Raw genomic sequence first — 24,424 nt, forward strand, 5'->3', positions numbered from 1 at the left:
ATGCTTTTTGATTACTAAAATGTAATTTAACCATTGAAATGGAGTAAAAAAAAAAAGAATCCAGAAAAATTTGGACTTTGGACAAAAATAAAACGGAACTTGGGAAAAAATAAAACGGATTTTATAGGACACAGTAACAACCGCCTAGCAACACTCTACTGTGAAACCACTCAGCACACCTTAGTAACCACAGAGCAATGCCCTAGCACCTACACAACATACAGTAATAGCAACTGACATTAAAAAAACTTTTTTTTTTAGAAATTGCAATCTGTACACAGCAATTCTTTCAAACATCACTTGATCAAACGGTGTCTCTTTGATTAGAACTGATCATGTGGAATCTATTAATTTTCCAATTAAGTGCTTTGCTCGGTCTGCCTTTTGATGCAAATGTGATGGTATTTACATTGTTCCCTCAATTTGCATTTATAGTGCTTCACAGCATGGATATACAGACATGTTTAGCACTTATTTTTACTATTAGCTGACCAGCCATTCAAGCGTATTAAACACAAATATTTTCAGAACCCCCCACAAACATTCTCCAATGAAGATAAATCCATACAAATTTAACCCTCCAACAACTTTACGAAGCTTCAAAAGAACACAACAAGGAAATATAGTGGCGAAACTAAGATTTATGAGGACAATTTAATTTAAACTAGAATGTAAATAACAGCTGAGTGATTACTTCTTTCCGGAAAGTGACGCATCCAGTTTGTGTTGCATTCTTTAGGAAGGCTGTGAATAATATCTAATCAGTTTCCAGTTATACAGACACAACTTTCCTCCTTTTTCCTGCAGGAGTCCTGCAACAATACACGGAATGTGTCACTATAGTCTAAAGAGGTAGCTAAATGACATTATGGTACATTATATAAAACTTAACTGTTGAATAAAATAACTAAATATATTATGACATTAAGAAATCCATTGCCTGATAATTCATTGGCTGAGCATTGAGATGTCAGATTATGCAGCCTGTGATTCAATATTGATTTTTCTCTCTCTCTCTCTCTCAAATATGATTTTCTCCCTTCTAAGAGTCTGGACCCCAAACAACTGGAGCTATACTCAAACAGAGCCATTTGTTTCCCTGAATCATTTTCAGCTATTTAGAATTATAAAGACTGTTTCTATTAACTTTTCAAACATAAAATATATCAGTGGAAGGCTAAAGACAAATTTTGATTTCCATATTTCGCCTCAATCAGAAACAAGTTCATTGAGTTCTATAACTTTCAATTGAGAGATTGATTTGTTTGCCTTTGTTTCATTCCAGTTATGAAGCTACATTTGTTTGCACACAGCACAGCAAATTGATTTTATGCTTGCATTTTCAGCAAAGGATAACCACAAATTATCTGAGTGTCACCTGCCAACTTGATTTGTGTCCATTTTATGGCTCACCAGTGAGTCTGTGTGGTGTTTTCACTACTGTAATCTCACATTTTAATCAGTGGCGACAACGTGGCCTGTTGGCACATAAAGACAGATAAGAAACCGCAATGATAAGGATAATAATTGGATTTTTTTTATGGAATATGCATTAATTGGACATTGAGGGAGAGAATATTAATTTGACACTGTTAGTTTCAATGTGACTGGATTAGGCAGGGATGGACTGTTGAGTTGTGCTGATTATACTGTGTTTTTCCCTTGTGTCTTTATTGAAATTCATGGTAGTGGAAAACCTTTCCCCCAGGCTCTTACCTCTCTCCATTTCAAAGATCCTTCACAAAGATTTGATGTGCCTTTGTCGGGGTGTGTGTGTGTGTGTGTGTTGGGAGGGGACCATAATACTTTACATTTTCTAACATAACATTGGGCGACACCAGCAGTGGAGGGATCATAAAGAATACCAATAATACAACACTGGCGAGCTGTGTGAAACGAATCACACATACACGCACACACTGGTACAGAAATAACAGGTTACCGTGATTGATATGGAAATCAGTGGTGTTTTTTTTAAACACCTTTCAATGTGAAATGAAATGCAGACTGCTGTTGATCTGCCGGTGAATTACTCTCGGCTTTAGCTTGGGCCGGTGACAAGATGGCAAAAGGCAATGTTGTTATTCTAGGCTTGTGTGGGGAAATAATCAAAGGTTGTTCAGTAAATACTGATCTACATCTGGTGAGACATTGAGATTGAACATGTATCATGAGTCTTGGCTTTCATGTTTTTTCATCAAATTGTGTTTAATTCTCTCTAGCGCTTTTGGGATTTTGAGATGAAAGCAAATTATGAGTGTCATACATTTGAACATGTTAATATAGTGCAATTTATTATGCAAAAACTAAAGAAAATAAAGTGATACTGCTATCGCTTGACCCATACTGTACAAATATTGTCTACCTCGAACAAACTGACAATAGAATATCAGTCATATAGAATATCATCTTTTTTGAATGATGTTAATTTAGGTGCAAAGTTATTGATGAAATGTAATATCTATGTGAAATTTTTTATTTGAACCCAGTTTTTTCATAGGCTACAAATAAGTTTTAGTATTCAAGATTATCATTCATGGTTAGTGAATTAGACCCATGTTGTTTTAATGGTACACTATGTAATTTTTGGCCCTCTAGCAGTTAAATATCAAAAGTGCATGCATTTTGCGGAAGAACATTTTTGGGTTGTGCGTGACTGTGCAGATGAATATGGTGATTCAACTGCTCATAAACCATTCACTACTTGGGTTAAGATATATAACCAGTTTAGATGGTAAGGATCTCAAGCTGACTAGCTGAAGATGTTATAATAGACATGGTACTTCTTCCTTGAAAATAAATTCCAGCACAGCGATACAACACCCATAATGAAATGACCCTTTCACACTGATTAATGCTTTACAATTAACTCTGTTAGAGAGCTACAAATGGCAATTTATCAGATTTTTCAGTAAAATACCTTACTCCCCTGCTGAGTAGTAAAAAAAGCTATCTCCGAGTCACTTTTATATTTCAAATCCCTCAGTTCTCGCCATCTCTCAAAAAGCCAAGCCAATGTTGATTCTTGTTTTTTTACAAGCTCTGTCACATTCTCTTTTTGCCAACAGACTCTCGTCTGTTCTGGGGTGATTCAACCTTTCTAGCTCACTGCGACAACTAACCTCCCACAACACACATGCGTCTAAGTAGCCGGAGCAACTTTTCTCTATTGTTGGATATGACGAAACATACACTGGCTAATGATGTAAAGTACTGTGCAAAAGTCTTAGGCACGTACAACACAGACGCGCTGGGCAAAAACACTACATGAAATAGCTCGAGACCCAGAGAGAAGGAAATGAATAGTGGAATAAAGTCGTTATTTTTGTTTGTTTTTGCGCACAAAAAGTATTCTCGACGCTTGATAAACTTAAGATTGAGCCACTGATGTCACCTGGACTACTTTGCTGATGTCTGTATTGCCTTTCTGGACATGGACAGTATGCCGTCCATTGACTTTCAATGGAGGAACAGAAAGCTCTCGGACTAAATCTAAAATATCTTAAACTGTGTTCCGAATATGAACGGAGGTCTTACGGGCTTGGAACGACATGAGGGTGAGTCATTAATGACATAATTTTAATTTTTGGGTGAACTAACCCTTTAAGATATGAAGGTAATAAGTGACGAGAACGATTGAGTCTTCCTGGCAGAACTTGCGCTAGGCTTCATTTCTTCTGGATTTAGTTTGTCTCAGTTTCTGTTTCTTCATGTAATCACAGACGGACTCGATGATGGTGAGATCAGATCATCATGGATTATTTTGCACAGTACTGTATGTACGCTATTTCTAGTGAAAACCATCCCATTAGGTCTAAAAAAACACTTACGATAAGCTTACCACAGTGAATCAGGGGAAGACAATTTTTATTTTATTTTTTGCACTGATGATGTATTGTGTCATAATTTATATTCTGTTAACTTTGTACAAAAATAGTTAGGCTACATAGTGTACCTTTAATTATTCAATCTATGAATCTGACTATAATTTAATTATAATTCAAATTGACTGACAGCTCTACAGTATAATATACAATCATAAATTAATCTGCAATGTCTATGGCAATATTGCATACGTAATTTGGCAATGATGTTTTGGAACTATAAAAGCAGAGAGATTAAACTAGTAATTGTTCAATTTTACAAGAAAAGGGAATTCCTTTAATCAAGAATCAAGTCGACCACCAGATTGTGTGATCTAAAACTCCTGCTGGGAGATAAGTCTGCTGTTAAAGAAAAACATTTGAGACATAAAACGGCCAGCTGAACACTATCTGCCTTTTAATTGGTGGTTCAGAGGGCCGGAGAACAAACTCCCCCGGGAAACAGCAGCACTTCAAGAAGTCTGTCCTTCTAGTGAAGATCAGAGTGTAAGACTCAAAATACAACAGCCATGCCATATTCAAATTCATATGCATAATCACATAAGTAACGATCTTTAAAAAGAAGACTAAAGCCAGTTCAGCATTAAGGACAGATGCTATCAGCTCAAGCTACAGTTTAGATCATTCTTTTCCTTTTTAAACTCAGACTTCATTTTTTTGACTAGTCAGTGAAGAGAGAGCGTGAACAAATGCTCTGAATGGAGAACAGATTAAAAGTATGATTGCATTTCATCAAAAGATCTTGGGAATGTTGTGCTTTTTATTCAAACTCAGTTTAATTTTGTGATCAGTTACTTTTCAAGAGATCAGAATATTTTTTTCTGCAAATTCTCTGAATAATCTTGCAGAACAAGTACCACGAAGGGCTGGAACCAAATGTCTTAAAGTCCCCCTGTGGTGAAAATCAAGTTTTTAATGTTGTTTATATGTCTTATATGTGGTGTTTTTAATATGCTTTAAGACAAACCTTGTGCAAATTCATAAGTAAAGACGAACCAAAGACAGTCTCAAAAACGCGGTTTGAAATCGCTGGTGTTTCTGACGTCACAAACTACCTTGTAACCAATCAGGTCAACATGTGATCGTCAACAAGTCTCTGAGCTGGCGTGAGTGAGTGGAGGCGGGGATAATTTGCAGATTCATAGAACAGCGTATACTAAACGAGGCAAGGGTGTAGAGTTACAATCAAGCTATTTTAAGGCATTTTCAGGGAGAAAAACATTTAAATATGTCATTTTGGTGATCAAAGTTGAGTTTTTAGGGATAAAATGATTGAATACAGGGCCTTTAATATGAATATTGCTCAATAATACTATCATGTTAACACTTTTCAATGAGGTCTCATTAATTAATGCATAAACTAACAGTGAGCAATATATTCTTACAGCATTTATTAACCTTTGTTAATGTTAGTTTATAAAAATGTTATTTCACAGTGTATTAACAAATATTAAGATATTATGTTGGATCTTGAAAAACATATTAGTAAATGTTGAGTTTAACATGAACTAAATTAATATGTATTTTAGAAAGTATTGTTCATTGTGAGTTCATGTTTGTAATTAATGTTAAATGAAACCTTATTTTAAAGTGTTACAACTCTCTCAATGCAAATATACTGTAAGTCTCATAGGATTTACAGTATATACAGCTATTTGTGTTTCTTCCACTGGCAAGTTATTCCGGTAGGCTACAGAAGAAGGTAAAAATGGGTCTAAAAATATCAGTGCAATGATGGAGAATAGAAATAGTATGGCATCCCACTGAGTTTCTCATTTTTTTGCACATTCTCTGGAATTTAAAATGAGTTGCAATGTGGAGCACAATACACTCCACTGCCTTAGCCGAAACTGTCAGGTGACTGCTAAAAAGATAATGTGAATATCAGTCTGTATTGGCTTTATCATCTGATAAAACAGTATGAAATATTTATATTCATATTGATATTACTCCTCTGCTGAGCCAATTAGTTTTATGCATTTGTGAAATAGGCCTCATTATAATGTGGTCAAAAAAATGCAAAACTCTAATGGACGTTTTATAGACTCACAGGAAATTGTGACTTCCTAATGCAGTGGTAAAAAAAAGTTATTTTTAATAAATAAAGAGAAAACAACAACAAAAACCTATTGTATAGCTCCAGAAAATGTAAAATATGAATTATGAATTTTTATGAATGTCTAAAAGACATAATGCTGTGTAAACCGTTACAGATTTTTTGGGGGTGAACTATTCCTTTTAAGTGGTTAAATATTTGGGCATTATAGGCAGTAAAATGTTGAGAAAGTGTAGAAAAAATAACAATTTAAATGATCTAATTAGGTTTGTAATTGAAACTCAACTCCAAAAACATCAAAACTAAAAAGCAATTTAAACTTTCTGATTGCAGATCTATTGCAAGACTATGTTGTAGGCGAATATTCATAAGAGATGCACTGGGCGTGATGGGAGGAAATAGCAGTAGTAAATCTCAGTTGGTGATCAATTCCCAGCGTTGAATTGATGGTGGTAAAAGTGCATTTAAATTCCCAGTGCCCAAGCAGACAGGGAGACTTGACACAGACATGAAGGGAGAGGAAATTGCAGAAAGGAGTTGAAATCGTCCCCTCCTTGCTCCTGTGCCCTTGATCTTGATTGAAAATGCCATAGGACAGCATTCAAAGTCATCAAGTGAGAATGGCTGCCTGTAAATTAATGTGAACGCAACCGCATTCGGGCTTGTCACAATCATCAGCAAATGACCTCATTATAACCCCCGTGAATTCGGGCTGAATTCCGACAAAATTGCTCTGTGTCGCACATGGCACCTTTCTGTTCTGTTGTTTACATTTATGGATGTAGATTTACGGCTTCATTCCAGTTGATTTATTGTTTTGTTCTAGATTTAATATAAAATATTTCCTCTCACAGTGACAATGAATGTTACAATCGTTTACATAGGTTCATATTCAGAGCTCTACAGTTTGTACAACTAAACTTGACACAACAAGATATTACCAGGAGAGTCTGGACAAATTAATGTTGCCAAAAGTACATCACTATATAAGAAAATGGGATTTCTGATATACAAATACCACGTAAAGGATGGCAAAAGAATCAGACATTCATGCAGTTGTGAAATATTGCAAGTAAAACCTAACTTTCAGAGCAGCTTTGAGAAGATGAGTAAAGTAACAAAAATCTTTCTGTTTGTAATGGCGTGGCATCATCAAGTCTTCATGTGTCATCGGTCCTAAGGCGAGACGATGCTCAATTCAAATCTCAGTCTATGGTGAAGTAAAGGCAACATGTCTTATTAACATTTGGGAAAAGAACCATGAATGCGTAGAAAATAACAATAAATTCAATATCCATACTGTATACTGTCCATTAGGAATCATCTTCGGTTTTGATGACATGAAAAAGCGTGACGTTGAAAATGACCTGATGTCCATTGTTCCAGGCATAAAGCGCCCGTTCTCGAGCGTTGTAGTCAAGCATGGAAATGTGAAAGTACTGGTTGTGGAATGGGATGTCCATGTACTCGTACGTCGAGGTCTTTGTGTTGTAGGAATAATACACCTTGGCTCCGGTCAGATGGGAATTGGTGATGTACAGCGTGCCGCAGATCATGAAAGACTCGCCTGCGTTCCTTTTGGAGTATTCCGTGTTCCACGTCTGGAGAACCTCCAGCGTCTGCGGTTCTAACTGAGAAATCACAATGTTTCCTGCATTCTGATTGGTGGCGTAGACAGCCCACAAACCCAGCTCATCCGCCATCAGGTCGATGTCCGAGAAGCCTCCCCAGGTGTAGGGGTAGACGTTGTGGAAGCCGGCGTACTCCAAGGCACGCTGGGCAAGAACCCGTCCGGTCTCGAAGCTGTATTTGACAATGATGTTGCTCTGCTCCTTGTTGTAGTACAGAGAGCCATTATAGACCACATGGTTGGTTCCAGCCCATTTAAAGGGAAGGTAATAGGTTCGCGATTCCTGACCGGAGATGAAGTCTTCAATACTTTTATACTCTTTAACCACCTTGCTGTTGGTGTAAGTGTCCATGTACCAAATCTGTGGGAAAAAGACAGAGTGAGATTGAAGTATGTAGATGAGTGGCTCACTAAATTATTTTACACCTGGTGGAAACCGGTTGTTAGCAATCCTGAGAAGGAAGAAGATTAATCAGGTATATGTCAGAACATTAATCAGCTTGAAGAACATAGCGCCGCCCCCCCTCCAGAACTCACCCGGTTATTTCTTGGAGATGCTAAAGGGTCGGTCATCCATGCGCCAAACCGCGTCCCAGATGTCTTTATCGTCACAGGGCCGGTGATTTTCATTAATTTCCCACATGCTATAAAAATTCCAAATTAATATTCTTTATTTTTAACATCATCATCTCTTTTTCAAATGGCTGGTTTCATAGAAGCAATTTCATTCCTTTTAAAGACTTGCTTTCGGTGCATGTAAAAAAACAACAGCAACTTTTAATGATGTACTAGCTTAGTGCATCCAAACCCCAACGCTAGGATGTAATTATCAGATATTAATAACATATTAGAACATCTGTTGAATTTGCCTAACCAACTCATTCATATTGTATGGCTTTTTAGCACTTCATCAGAATCACAGGTGTTATGTGAAGATTGTTGAAAACACATTGTTATTTAATTGCCTTGCTTGACGTTCACTAAGAGTAATTGAATATCCGATATGGACAAACTGGAGCTGGAGGTCAAATCTGAGTTATGTTTTGCTTTGGGCAAGATATTTTTTGTTTTAATTGAAACATTACTCTGCAACTTTCTTTTACAGGTTGTACTATAATACACTTTAAGTAAAATTCATTTCAGAAAATATTAATGCATACTGTGCCATAAAATCAAGCCTGAAACCAAGTTAATCATGTTTGGTTAACCCAAAGGTTCAGCCAATCATAGCAAAGGTTACATATAGAATTTTTACAGATACAGTAGAAAACACAACCCATTTAATTCTAATGTAATGTAAAATGATATGAAACAGTGGAATATGGCCCATTTAAAATGCTTGAACTGTGAATGTAAAAAGTGCAGTAATTCCGTCAGTACTTACGATACCTGTGGATTGTACTTACTGAGTTTGCTCATGCAGTTTCGTAGACGGCTATCCAGGCTGAGGACTCTCTGATAGAGCTGCTCATAGTCATAAGCTCCCAGCTCCTCCTGGATGCCCGTCAGCACAGCAGAAAGATTCCTGATTTCTTCTTTGAAGTGAGAGATCAGCTTAGCATCTGTTTTGTACTGCTCTAGCACAGGAATCAATGGCTGGAGTTCATCCATATGATCGTTCAGCTCCTGTAGACACACACACACACACACACACACACACACAGGCTGTTATGCTTTAAACGTTGGTCCCAATAAACAACATTTAGTCGTGTAGTTCTATTATAGGCCTGCAAATGTTTAGCGTTTTGACATAACACATAAAAATATTCATGCCCAATGCTGATGTTTGCATTTCCAAGCAGCAGATCTTTTGTAACCTAATAAAAAAACATACCTTGAAGTTTCTAGCCATTATAGTTTTCCTGTCTTCTTCAATTTGCCGGAACTTGGTCCGTAACCCTTTCATTTGATTTTCCATTTTCATGACATACTGGAAATCGCGCTGCGTACGCAGATTCAGGACTTCAATGGACTGAGACATGTTCTGCACCTGCATCACAAAAGCACAAGTTAAGAAGCAGGACTAAACTAGGGGTGGTTCTCATAAAAAAAGAACTGTTTTCAACATTTGATAATAATAAGAAATGTTTCTTGAATATTAGAATGATTTCTGAAGAATCATGTGACACTGAATACTGGAGTAATGATGCTGAAAATTCAGCTTTGCACCACATTAATTATTTACATAAAAAAAAAAAATTAACAAATAAATGCAGCCTTGTTGAGCATAAAAATCTTTTTTAAAACCCCCAAACTTTTGAGCAATATTGTAGATGTAAAATAAACCGTGAGAAATTTGAACTTGCATCATGCAGTAAACAAAAAATCCAATTCATATGTATAATACTTTTTTGTTTGCTTTGCTCCTTTTGACCAGCCACTGGTCACCATGGACATTTGTTTTATGGAAAACAATACATTGCTTGAGCGACATGAGTGTGAGTAGATGAATTTATTATTGTGTGAACTATCCCTTCAACTTCAGCGGGTGAGAAACACTTTCCAAAGACACATTTCTTTGCATATGTTACGGATAAACTGACTACAATTAATGAATTTTTAAAAAGGGGCTGATAAAAAAACAAAACATGGCAGTCACTCCAATCTCATGGTGTTTGTCCCCATCAAACTGTCTGATTAGCTGCCTTGACTAGGGCGCGAGAAAAGTGGAAATCCATGAATCATGAATGAGATGGAGGCCTGGGATTTCTTTTCAGGCTATAGGGAAAATGGATGCGTTAATAAATGTACATATCAATATTAACGGCAGTCAGGCTCCCGTTGAATTGAGGCATGTATCATTTATCATAAAATCAGGTATTAATGACCTGCATAAAATCAGCCTCTTGTGAATGCAATGGAAGCACACATGAGTGCTATTGCTTTTTCCTTTGAGTGTGTGTGTGTGTGTGTGTGTGTGTGTGTGTGTGTGTGTGTGTGTGTGTGTGTGTGTGTGTGTGTGTGTGTGTGTGTGTGTGTTTTAAAGGTCCTAAGTGGGAATGAGAGTGACAAAAGAGGATAAAAACGTTGGGGGAGGGGAATATGTAATGTGTGATTGAGAGACAGAGAGAAATAAAGAGCAAGAGGACAAGTGTGTGTGTTTGTTTATGTCAGTATTAGTGGTGAGCTGTACAGTACTGTAGCTCCTGAAATGTTAATCCCTGAGGCAAAACAGTACATTAGTTGTCGACACAATATACACTAGCCAAATGATGCCTCTGTGTGTGTGTGTCTGTGTGTGTGCTGATAGAAAGAACAGAAGGCAAGCAGAAATGCAGAGTGAAAAAACCTTGTGATATTACAGGGCTTTGCAGTATTTTGAATATTCACATTATATTCACAATGCATGTGCTGGCAGTCGGTATTATTGTATAGGTAATTGGTATTACTATGTAAGAAACATTGTGAATATCATGATTTTAACGCGCCTGTTTATTAGGCCATTACATTTCCGAAAGACCGTCCGAGTAGGCTAGTTTTGCACCCTTTCATTAGTATGAGAGTATGAGAACATTCAGACAAAGAAGTATTAAATATCGTCAATATTCAGTTGCAAAAAATGAGTTGGCAAGTTTCATTTCCATGAATATATAAAGGGGAAAATATAAATGTGTGTATATATACTACCTTGAAAAAGTTAGGGGTCAGTAAGATTTTTATGCTTTTGAAAGAAGCCTCTTATTTGAAACAGTAATACTGTGAAATATTATTACAATTTAAAATAACTTTCTATTTATATACATTTTAAAATGTCATTTATTCCTGTGATGGAAAAGCTGAATTTTCAGCATCATTACTCCAGTCATTAGTGTCACATCTATCAGAAATCATATGCTAATTTGGAGCTCAAAAAATAGTTCTTATTTATATCAATTTTTTTCATATTTTGCTGCTTAATTTTTTGCGGAAACATGATTCATGTTTTGTGGATTTTTTGAGTAATAGGAAAAGCATTTATCTGAAATAGAAATGTTTTTTTTTATCATTGTAAAATTATTTACCGCCACTTTTGATCAATTTAATGCTGAATAAAAGTATTTCAAATCTTACTGACCCCACATTTTTGAACGGTAGAGTATGTACGTATATGTCAGAAAAAGAAAAGAGAGATATAATGTGTGTGTTTATTATACGTGAGACCTTCTCCAGCAGCTGTCGGAGCTGTCTACTCTTGGCATCCCTGGAGCAGAGGTTTTGTTCCGGTGCGACCACTGTGCAGATACAGCGTCCGTCTGCATCCTGTGCCGAACTATACACCTGCCATCCTTCCTTGGGACCAATTGTCTGTAGACACACACACACACACACACACACACACACACACGCTGTTATGCTTTAGTTATGCTGCTATGCTAAGGAAAACTAGGGCAGATGTCAAGATTTTCAGTGAATTTCTATCTATTTGTCACACAAATCTATCAGTATGACTTCAAAAGACTGAATATTTCACTTGAGTGATATGGACTGCTTTTATGGTGTTTTGAGTCCTTTTTGAAGTTTGAAAGCTTTTAATCCATGAAGGAAAAAAGGCATACAGGTTTGTATTGACATGAGGGTTGATAGTAATTGGCTGAATTTTTATTTTGGGGTAAACTGTCCCTTTACTTATTACTGAACTCATTTATTATAATGTGCTGTAGATAAAATAGGACTTTCAAAGGAACGCCGTTTTAAAATCTTTCTTTTGTGCAGCCTTGAGATCACCATTAACAACAAAGCTACGGCAAGATGCTAACCCCCACTGTTATCATGCAAAGGCCTTGTAAACAGTTAAAGACAAGCTTTACCAGTGAAAACAGTCAAGCAGGCATGCCATTGCAAGTTTCCCAGAAGATGAATGAAATAAATCGCTTATTTGGACTGACAAGCCCACACGATAAAACCACTTTTATCTATTGGAAATCTGTCTTTTTCTGGACCTGAGAGCCCGTGACATCATAAAGTGGGCGTGTCCCTGTCAGTCACAATAATGCCAGTGTTCTCTCGCTCTAATTCACTTGCACTGTAACTGATCCAATTCCCCAGCTTTGATGTATAATTTGTACAGTCGAATCTGAGAGTTGGAATGCGAGACGCGTAACTGTGCACTCAACGGATACAAGCAGGGCTTGAAAAAAATAAACAAAAACAATACAGGGAGAAAGAATTGGGATAGAGAAAAGAACGGATGGAGAAACGATAAGGAGGTTTCGAGGATTCACATGAGAGGACAAACTGATAAGCTTTCCCTTTGAAGACAGAGGCATCCCATGTCATACATGCATGTGCACATTTACTGACGCCCTCCCTGACTGCCTCTGCCTCTTCTTTTTTTTCTACCTCTCTGTCACACATTCTTATTTTCCCCCACTCTTCTCCTCTCTATATGTTTTGTATTGCGAGTGTGACATTGCTTTTATACATCAGTAACTTACACAGTATGGGCAGTTAGGCTACTTTGTTTTGCTCTGCCAAAGAAAATCGTTACAAAGGAAGCCTAAGTAACACAGTAGTTTTGTTTATTTAATGATCATCATTAATTTTGAACAAATCAAATGAATTAATTGAATGACTGAATTGTGTCATTCCTGATTGAATGTGTGCTTGTATCGAATTGGCTGAATGAATAATGACTAGCTCATAAAGATGTCCACTTGTTTTGATCCTGAATGAATCTGTGTTTTGAATGAATCGGTTCAGTGAATTGATTGACCGCTTAAAGGGATAGTTCACTTTGAAATTAAATTTTGGTATGTTTCAGCTTACCTCAAGGGCATCCAAGATGTAGGTGTCTTTTTTTCCGCAGTAGTTTCAATTTTTATATTTTTTGGTCAAACCGTTCTTGTCTGTCAGTCGTATAATGCAGGTCTATGGTCACTGTCTCAAAGAGCATGCACAGAGTCCAAATTAAAACAATTCCCCATCGTCCAAATTAAACAATTCCCCATCGTAAGTACACATTGATGGCCTAAGACACGAAACGAGCGGTTTGTGTGAGAAAACGAACAGTATTTATATCGTTTTTAGCTCTTATACACAGCCACGTCCAAGTGATCTGAGGGCGCGCGCGCATCCTGGTGTGTGACGTGTGCGCAGACTGGTGCATAGATATATACACTAGATGTCGCCTTGTCTACGGCAGTTCATTGGAACGAATGTCTTTAAGGCGGCATCTAGTGTATATATATATCTATACTGCGCCCTCAGATCAGATCACTTGGACGTGGCTGTGTATAAGAGCTAAAAACGATATAAATACTGTTCGTTTTCTCACACAAACCGCTCGTTTCGTGTCTTAGGCCATCAGTGTGTACTTACGATGGGGAATTGTTTAATTTGGACGATGGGGAATTGTTTTAATGTGGACTCTGTGGATGCTCTTTGAGACAGTGACCATAGACCTGCATTATATGACTGACAGACAAGAACGGTTTGACCTAAAAATATCAAAATTTAAACTACTGCGGAAAAAAAGACACCTACATCTTGGATGCCTTTGAGGTAAGCTAAAACATACCAAAACTTAATTTCAAAGTGAACTATCCCTTTAAAAAGACCTAAAATGACAATTGAGACACCCTACGGTCTCATGGACTTATCGGACACCTGCACGCGGCAGCCATTGTAAGTCCACAAGACTGAAAGTGCATATGAAGTGTGCCATTCAGGACAGGGCCTGGCACTAGTTTTTCTAAATGAACTGGTGTTTTTTGAATAAGTCGGTTAGGTGTATAATTCAATGACTCACTCATAAAGTCACGTAAAGTAATGTTACGTTGAACGAGTTGGTTCAGTGAATGATTACTCGCTCATGAAGATGTTCACTAGAGTTGTTCCTGAATGAATCAGTGTTTTATACGACTCGCCTATGTTTCGCTATGCTGAAAGTATGCTCAAAGTACCACGAGAGCGACTGGAGAGCAGATGGTTTCCATATCTAATGCCAGTCACTGGTATAAAGAGTGACTAAAAATCCCCACACCAACGCAAAGACTGACAACCTGTCTAGACCAGTAGTGGAATTGCTATTTTGCGTTGCAATATTTTCTGTAATAGAGTAATTTATAATAAATGCCGTGTAAGGTATTTATGCACGTATAACATCAGCAGTATCTTAACAAAGCACAAAATGATGGATTCTTTTACAATCACTCAGAGAACAACATTCAAGTCCACTTCCATTTATGTTTGGTGATGAAAACAAATCGCACCCACCATCACTCCAGACAGAGAAATGCCAGATATATCACTATAACTGGACAGAGCGTGGAGGAACATACATTGACCACACAGGTACTGATGATCATGCCTTTTAAATGGACTCACATTTCTGTCCTGATGGTGGAAATCATCATATTTGTATGCCCATGTCTGAGATTTGTACTGTGATATTAAATACACAGCAGAGAAAACAGCCCTCTCATCTTTAGTTCTCATCTCACTATATTTGGCGGTCATGCTTTCAATCAAGTTCTGATTTAAACAACACTTGTTTGAGAAGTTGTGATTATTTTTTTCTTTCTCTTTCTTTTCACTCTTGCTTTCTTGTTCGCCTCTGACCTCTAGACTATATCTCAATATCTGAGTACACTTCTGAAAGAGAACGAGGCATAGAAAGATAAAAGGAATGCTTTCGTTCATTATCAGTCATCTTCTCAGCGATAAATCCGTAGAGTAATAAGTGAGGGTGAGGCAGTGTTCGTGCACAGCAGATTTATTATTATATTGTTCAAGTATGGTTTATTTCATTCATCATATGCACGCGTATGTGGTTATCAAACATCGAGTGACATTCATTCATTATTTGTTGTTTGTAATGTTCAGATTAGAAAATTAGATAGTTAGCAAACATATCTCCTGAGATTTCATAAAGTCAGATTATATCTTTTATGAATGTCACATGAAGGTAAAGGTTCCAAAATGGTGTTTTTAAAGACATGTAGTATAAGGTACAATTTTGGGTTCCCCAAAGAATGTTTCAGTGAACAGTTCTTACAAGAACCATTTTTTTCTTAGTGTGAAGAACATTTTAATAATCTAAATAACCTTTTTCCACTAGAAAAAAAACCTTTTGTGCATTGGAACGGTTCAGTGGATGTTAAAGGTTCTTCATGGAAGCATCATTCCCAATAAATAACCTTTATTCTTAAGAGTGTATCCTGGGCAAGATGACAAAAAAACTAATATCTAGATATTCACAACACAACATTATAAGAAACATAATGTGAATAGATCAATACATGACTGAATCGGCTTTTCCATTCAAAGTCATTCAAAAACTTGCTAGAAAACCGAACACTGAATGCTAAATAAGGTGAAGGTCTGTATTATTATGAATCCCTCCACTGACATTAGAAAGCTGTATCCCGTAGGTGTGTAATGCAATTTGTCACCATAAAAAGCGCATTTCAGCACGTCAAATTAATCATCATGAATCACTCATCCCACAAGCAACAACAATGTAATTAGAAGCCCATTACACTACCGTCCATTCATTTTAATAGACAAACAGCCCTCTTTCTTAGAGTCTGTGGGGGTTTTGTGTACTTTTGGACCTGTGACATTTTGTGGACTTCATATGGTGAGGTCAAAATGCCAGCATAGAAGTACAAGCGATGTTATCCAATGGTTAAACAAATTGTTCAGACAAAAAGCAATTGTCTGTCTAGTTCATGCAGACATACTGAATGTCTGTATGTGATTAGTTCACTTCAGCACCACTGCGGTGTGGACAGCTCCTGTCCGGCTGAACACCTGAAGCACATCACCACACTCATTTTAGCACTTGTTACATCTCATTATGGTGATTTTTTTCTGCAGTACTGTCTTAAAATGAAAATGTCCAGCAGTTTTCTTTGATAACATTGATAGCAAAGAGATAGCAGCTTTATTAAAACAAATCTGTAGATTTCATGACAATGCTGTATGCAGACTGTTTATATATTTTGTTAATGCCAAAATTCAAAACATAAGAGACTGAGTAAATCTGAGTTTAAATCGACATACATTTTCTTGTGGTTCATTCCCATTCGTCCCTTTACCAGTGTGCACTGGGGCGTAAATAATTATAATTGCGTTGTCTGACCATTTGCCAGTTTTGATTTTGTTGTCACCAGTTGGTTTCTGTGCTGTGGCATTTTAGGTATTCCATGCATGTTTGTTTTTTTGTCACATGTTTATGTGATGAGTATTTATGTGTTGTCATTAGTCAAGCACTTTGCTTTCCAACAAAGGGAACAATTTGCTTAACATCTGATACAGCATCATCAGAAATATTTGTACTTAATTAACCTAATTACAGATTAGTTCATACTATTCATTAACATTGAAGTTCTGTTTTTGGCAAAAAGTAACTTCAATTTAATTTGTTATATTTTATGTTGTGCAGTTGCTCATTTTCAATTATTCATCATTTTAAACATTGCATTTAATTAATACTATTGTTTGTAATCTGCTGTCATCATTTTATACGCTGTATCATTTTTACAGGGGCAGCAAGTTATTTAGCTTATTGTGTTGGGCAGTGGACCAGAATTGATCAGTCCACCATTATATTCACTGGCTAGTAAAATCATATCATAAGCATATGCACCGTATGAATCCACACTGACAATGAAAAAAAATAAAAATAAAATCATATTTCCAGTGCCTATAAATATTTGCTGCATGTCCCTTTATCTGTTTGTAACTCACTAATGCATTCCTGGAAAACATCTGGAAAGACAAATGACTTTCCATGCTTGAATAAACCAAAGTTTAATATCTGTGGACTAGTTTTATTTTCCTCCATCACGTACATATTATATGATGCATAATCCTGAGAACTCCTGCGTTAGAGGACCCTATATGACATTATATTAAATAATTATATTAAAAAATATAACTTTGAGATTTCAGAGATATCAATTTTTATTTCCTACTACGGCATATGCAATCTGTTTTAAATAGATCCACATAGAGAGAGAGAGAGAGAGAGAGAGAGAGAAATCAAGTGCATTGCATTATCTTGAAATCTTTTAGCTTGCAACTCATCGCATCAACTTACCATGGATGGATACAGTCCGAAGACAATGAGGAAAAGCAGGGGCTTTAATGCACCGAACAGAAGGATCATGCTGTCACGTCTCTATCGCACTTTTCTGCCGTTAATATCACGTCCTCGGTGTGGCAGATGATGCCCGAAAAGAACAGGGCGGATTGATCCACATTCATTACCGTGCAGCTCCACCGCGCGAGTGCCCGCGTGCAGCCATTACTGAGCGCGCGCTGTCCAAAGTTACGACCGCACGCGAATGAGGGTTCAGCAGACAGCGCGTGAGAGCATCCAACACTACCAAGGCGAACTTAACAGCGGATGTGACATCATTTGATTATTCCAAACGTTAACTTGTTGAGCAACGGTGGCGAGTGAATGCAGCCACTGTACCGTTTCAATGCACGCAACACTTGTGAGCTGAAGTGGTCGCATGTGGTGCTTGGAGCAAATGTACACGGCAAAAGTTCCATCTCCAATGCATATAGGCTACAGTGGGGTGCAAATATTAAAATACCGTTGTTAGGTTTAGAAAAAGAAATGTTTTAAAAAAAATACAGTAATAAAAATGTAAACGTCATTCAGTTTTAAAGAAGAAATGTTAAGTGCAGTATTTTTACATTTGTAATGTAAACGCAAAAGAATGTTAATAATATATAAAAAAAAACTACCTGAACTGTAACCATATACTGTAAAAAATTCACTGGGCTACTGTAAAAATTCTACTAAATTTGATGGAATAACGTAATTTTACTGTAAATTGCTGGAAAAATATTTTCTGTAAGTTAAGGAATGAAATGCCTTAATTTATAGTCAAAACATTTAATTTATGAATACACATACTTTTAGTGTAAAATATGTTAAAGTTGTTGGTCTTTAACGGTAAAAGGATGTAGATGCCCCTGCTTTAAGCATTACATTTGATTATTTATATATATATATAGTACCAGTCAAAAGTTTGGAAACGTTACTATTTTTAATGTTTTTGAAAGAAGTCTCTTATGCTCATCAAGCCTGCAGTTAAAAAAAAAAAAAAAAACAGTAATATTATGAAATATTATTACAATTTAAAATAATGGTTCTCTTTTTTAATATATTTTAAAATGTAATTTATTTTTGTGATGCAAAGCTGAATTTTCATCAGCAAGTACTCCAGTCTTTGGTGCCTTATGATCCTTCAGAAATCATTCTAATATGATGATTTGATACTCAGTTATTATCAATGATGGAAACAGTTGTGCTGTTTAATATATTTTTTTGGAATACTTTTTTCAGGATTCATTGATGAGTAAAATGTTAACAGCATTTATTCATAAAAACAGCATTTATTCAAAATAAAAACATTTCTAACAATATAAAACGTTACCATCACCTTTTATCAATTTAACGCATCCTTGTTGAATTAAAGTACTAATTTCTTTAAAAAAAAAATAGTTATTGTTCCCAAACTTTTGAACGGTAGTGTATATTGTTACAAAAGATTTCTATTCTAAATAAATACAGTTCTTTTTAACTTTTTATTCATCAAATAATTCTGAAAAAAGTATCTCAGGTTATAAAAAAAATATTAAGCAGCACAACTGTTTCCAACATTAGAATGATTTCTGAAGGATCATAAGACACCAAAGACTGGAGTACTTGCTGATGAATTTTTTTTTTTATTTTTTTTTTTTGCAATTATTGTTATATTTGCACCTGCCCACACTGCCAAAAGAACCAAAACCTGGTTCAATGACCATGATATTACTGTGTAATTACTGTGTGATTTCATGTAATCTAATTTTGTGGGATTTTGATTTCATGGGTTTCATAAGCTGTAAGCCATAATCATCAAAATTATAACAAATAAAGGCTTGATATATCTCACTTTGCCTGTAATGAGTCTATATAATATATTAGTTTCACCTATTAAGTTGAATTCTTGAAATAAATCAACTTTTTGATGATATTCTAATTTTATGACCAGCATATATATATATATATATATATATATACAAGATTCAACTCTAGTTAAAGTCACTTAGTTTAATATCATTTAAATGAACTGTGGAAAAATATTGAAATGGCTTCTACAGCCAATTTAATTGTACTTAAACTTAAGGCAGAAACAGAACTTATGTTTTTAAATGGAAGTAGGTGGACACTTTTTTACAGCGTGTTGCATTTCATGTTATTTTAGCTTTTTTTAATGAGATGTAGTAGTATCTACACGTTTATTTGTCATGGCTCATGGAAAGGTTAATTTTGATGAATTTTTAATTCATCATGTGGCCTTCTATATCAACACCCGCCTTATTAGGGTGATTGTTATAAGCAGATTTTAGTTGGTATAGTACGTTATATACCAAAGTACGTTGGTATATAAAATAAGAATGTTAATGAAATAGATGCATATGTAAAATATACAGTTTCCATGTTTTATGGGGATGTTCCATAGACATAATGATTTTTATATTGTACAAATAGTATATTCTGTTTTCTAGATCTTTACCCAAAACACAACACTCACAGAAAACCTTCTGCATTTTTACATTTTCAAAAAAACATAATTTAGTATGATCTATAACATGTTTTTCTCATGGGGATCAAAAGGTGTCCGTTTTGTCCCAACAATGTAGGGTTTACAGGATGACACACACACACACACACAGAGAGAGAGAGAGAGAGAGAGAGAGAGAGACATTAAATAATATACAGCATCCTGAAGTTTTAAAGATGCATGCAAAATAGATACTGAACACCTTCCCAAACCACCCACATCTGTTGAACTGATATCCATGAGGGAAGTCTACATGAGATTCACTGAGGCAAAGGTGGTTGCTCAACACACCTACTGCCAAGATATTTTTTTCAGTATGACACAGTGGGTATTCTTTAAAGACCTGGTCATACAGAAAACTACTACTTCCTTTCTTTTTTAGATGAATATAGTTTTTAACCACCTTCATTTCACTCACTTTTTGTGTGTGCAAATTTTAGACTCATCAGTTAGCCTAATTATACAGCCAACAGCATAATTAGTCCTTATACTCTGGTCTCATGTAGAGCATATAAAAGCTTTCCATGAGTGTTAGCAGCTTGGGTAAGACAGCAGCCCCAATTCAAGCTAATACTTGAGAGCTTATGTGAAGAGTGTTGATTTGCTTTCAGGCTCATATCCTGAGCGGTATTATCTTATGAAAAGTTATTGTTTCTCTAGTTAATGAAATAATAAAAATTAAAGTTATGAAAGTTTTCAGCCGTACAATGGTAATGGTTGTCAGATGATTTTGTTCACACACAGCAAATCCTCATCACGGGCAAATTATGCTCAGCAAACAATTTGAGTTCATCTCTGGAAGAGGGTCTTGTTTGAGGATGGTAAATTGGAGAAATTCTCATCCGGTGTTTATTTTTTATGCACAGCCTTCTGTGAGGAAACAAAGTCAAGTGTTTGAAAATGAGCTTTTGTTGAATCTTTCTTTGCATGTTTATGTAAAACATATTGTAATTTGCCCTTTCATATTTCACTTGCATTATTCATGAGTCTATCAGAGGACTCTTTACTTTTGCTAATGATCAGGAGATTGTATTGTTACTTACAAATTCACCTTCTTACTTTTGTACACTCTCATACTAATAAGGCTAGGATGTCGGTTCTCCTAGTCTGCATTTCTCTTGCGAATGTGTGTTTGTGGCGTTTTTTGAGAGTAGGTGTGCATAGTAGTCAAGTGTTAATGAGCCATCGAGCACCTGAGCTTCCCACACCACCTCACCATCGCATTAATCTCACTTGCCCTCCTCAATCTTCTCTTGCTCACCCATTCTCCTTTCCATGTGACTTGGCATGGCATCTTCTTTTCTCTTTCTTATTTATTATGGCTTTACTCAAGAGTTCAGTTGCTCAGCAACACCTGCTGAAAACTCGGACATTTGTGAGTTTCTTAGTATTTTGTTTTACTAAAAGCTTAAAGGCATTGTCTTGTCTGGTGGTTCATTACAATGATCCATATTTGTCACAATTATGTTCTGTCTAGTCTGCACCTGTTCTCGTTAGTCCCTGATTAGTTTACCTTTCTCCACCTGTGTCTTGTTAGTTTCCTCATTTTCTCCTTTGTATTTATACTCCCTGTTCTGTTCAGTCCCTTGTCGGTTCTTGTGTCTGTCGTAGCTGTGTTAGTTTCAATAAAAACTGCAGTTGTAGTTGTTTTTTTTACACTGTCTTTAGTGTGTAGGCTTTCTTTTTGTTCATGCAAATGGTTTGCAAAGTTACAAAGCACAAATCCACTCCAAAGGGAGTTATTATTCTTTATTTCAGTGTGACTGTGAACTGTTTCTGAACTCCCTCAAAAGCCTCAATTGTAGTCTTGAGTTTTCATCCAGGAAACATATGTCACACTCACAGTATTCCTCAATATTCTCAATTTTGGCCAAGGCAGCACTAAAAAGGGGCGATGCCTGGTTGAGTTTTGTCTGTGTTTAACTCCACTTTTAGACATACTCTCACAAACTTCCCTTAGCACTTCACCTCAGAGGGATCCCCACCATTTTGAAGTGCGTTCAACTTCGTCAAGTGTGTACGGGAAGTTTATTTGGAAAGACGCTCTACTCCTCGATGACAGAGGGAGCGAGTCTGCTCAATATGTACTCAGATCCATAGACCACAATGCAACACGATTGGGACGTCACAGCTGATCGCGCTTAATTTACCCCCACACGACTCTACATGAAATTGGAATAATTTTCGCATTTAAACGCATAATACTTTGTTGCTTGCTTAAGCTAATCGTTTTTACACAGTCATAGTTTATTGTATTATAATTTTCGGATGGAAGTTAGAGAGGGAAGTGCATTAGTGTTTAAAGCTGAAACTCGCTGTTATGCAAAGGGGAGAGATATTTACAAAACATGCTCGAAGTGGTCGACCAATCATAACACACTGGTCAAGCCGACCAATCAGAGTGCATTGTGCTTTTCGGAAGGAGGGGCTTCATAGAGACAAGAACTAAACAAAGTGTTACTGACAGACTGGGAAGAGAGGTGCTACAATAATGTAAGATATGTGAAAAATAATGTGTTTTGCATGAAAGCCTCTTCTAGTAGGCCTCAAAAACAAGACTTTGTAAAAGGGCATAATACAGCCTCTTTGATGTGCAGTATGCACTCATTTACGTCACTCACAATCAAATTCTTCCCTTACATGTAAATGTAAAGTTTTAGATTACTTTGATGTTTAATTACTGCAGGTTTCTTTAAGAAATTAGTGTAGTCTAATGTGTAGCACAACCAAGGAACATTATTTTTTCCTGGCTGAGTCATTCTCCAGTAATGGACCACAATTTAGCAGTACAGTGACTGCTTGGAAAATAACAAAAACTGCTTCACATTTATCCACAAAAAACTCTTGAGATTCATATTTCCATTGCACATGAATAATTGTTGTATATTATATATTAATCTCTACTCGAAAACTGTCTGGAAACATATGCTACAGTATATGCTGCACTAGTGGCTTTTGGAAACTGATAAACTAAAGTTTATTAAACCACAGAAGCTTAAGTGGCACTGGACTAATTACCGCAGCGAGTCGCAGGAGGAACCCAATGCAGCAAAAACAATTTGTCCCCTGCGTTATCCGTTCTCTAGTAACAGAGCATGGTTTAGCAGTGTGTATGATATAAATGATTGCCTGAAATAACAAATTTTGGATCAGCGCTTCCAAAATTATTATGGATTTTAAAAGCAAGTTTGTTTGTAGTTGATCTTGGAATTACATTTTTTTTATTCAGTTATGCAGGTTTAATTTGGTTTTTTTCACTGTTTAATATCCTAAAAAGAACAGAGATAAATGACACTGGAGGACTGTGGTTTCTGTAGTATTTGAGATATTAATAGAGTGCTGTATTTGAAAGTGTGTGTATTTATTAGTGGCATTGCATTTAGATGTAATCTTGTGCAGTCATAGCTATCTGCAGTAGCACATACTGATCTAAAACAATGATACAAATCCCATGAAATGCAGAAAACAGAAGCAGGTACAGTACTTTTCCTCCCATGAATCACTGAAAACCTCTTTTCCATTACAGCTGAACAAATAACAGCTCCGTATTACAAAGCACTTGAAGCGCTGGAGGGGTTCTGCAACAGTCGATGTTCTATAATAATCAAATTTTAGCCTTATCACAACACTCAGTTTTGTCTAAGGGACAGGAATGTGTTGCAGACCGATGGTATCAGCAGAAGTGAGATACAAAGACAAAATGTGGATGGAATGGAGAGAAGGAAGTTCAAGGTGAAGTGTGTAATTTTGCTTTATTAATATTTACTATGGTAAGTTAGATTTTAAGTATTTGAATCCTAAATCATATTATTTTGAAAGTAGTATGCCTATGCCAAAGGTGACTGAATGGAGAATTATTTCAGGTTGATTTTCAAAGTATGCACAAATTCTAGTTGCAAATAGCCATAGATGCTATTAAGTGAAAATAACATTATTTTCTTTGTAAATAGTTGTTAGATGCTATTTATACTATAGTGCAGAGGTGGACAAAGTACACAACTTGAGTGAAAGTACAGATACTACTGGTCAAATATTACTCCGTTACAAGTAAAAGTTGTAAAGACCGATTTTTACTTCAGTAAAAGTACAGGAGTACTTGTTTTTAAAAGTACTTAAGTATCAAAAGTAAAAAGTAAATGTCAATGCATTGTTTTATTATTTTTGCATTGTTGTATGTAATACTTACAATAACGTGTGCCTCTGAATCTATGCCTGCCTACCTACCCTCATATCAATATCAAATTTATTTCTCGAACACAGTTCCAGTAGTGGGATTGAATGTGCGATTGAATAAATGCACTCA

At 36.1% G+C, this 24,424-nt stretch overlaps 1 protein-coding gene across 1 annotated transcript; it reads right to left on the bottom strand.

Annotated features, from left to right (window-relative positions):
• Window positions 1-6,736: 6,736 nt before the first annotated feature.
• Window positions 6,737-11,848, bottom strand: olfm3a (olfactomedin 3a). Its single transcript, XM_081352425.1, has 5 exons — window positions 11,711-11,848; window positions 9,405-9,560; window positions 8,977-9,196; window positions 8,108-8,214; window positions 6,737-7,931 (listed from the first exon to the last, which is right to left on the bottom strand). The coding sequence occupies exons 2-5, from the start codon at window positions 9,549-9,551 to the stop codon at window positions 7,254-7,256; spliced, it is 1,152 nt and encodes a 383-aa protein (XP_081208551.1). The 5' UTR covers window positions 9,552-9,560; window positions 11,711-11,848; the 3' UTR covers window positions 6,737-7,253.
• Between the last annotated feature and the right edge of the window lie 12,576 nt (window positions 11,849-24,424).

The sequence above is a fragment of the Scardinius erythrophthalmus genome, assembly GCF_964197995.2.
Source record: "Scardinius erythrophthalmus genome assembly, chromosome: 22".
In the NCBI taxonomy this organism is placed as follows: Eukaryota; Metazoa; Chordata; class Actinopteri; order Cypriniformes; family Leuciscidae; genus Scardinius; species Scardinius erythrophthalmus.

Bases quoted from the DNA above. Each gene is read 5' to 3' on its own strand.
- olfm3a (XM_081352425.1), bottom strand. From the start codon at position 9,551: ATGTCTCAGTCCATTGAAGTCCTGAATCTGCGTACGCAGCGCGATTTC. The intron at 9,197-9,404 runs GTATGTTTTTTT...GTGTGTCTACAG, and splicing joins TAATGGCTAGAAACTTCAAG to GAGCTGAACGATCATATGGA. The intron at 8,215-8,976 runs GTAAGTACAATC...GAATTTTTATAG, and splicing joins AAACTGCATGAGCAAACTCA to CATGTGGGAAATTAATGAAA.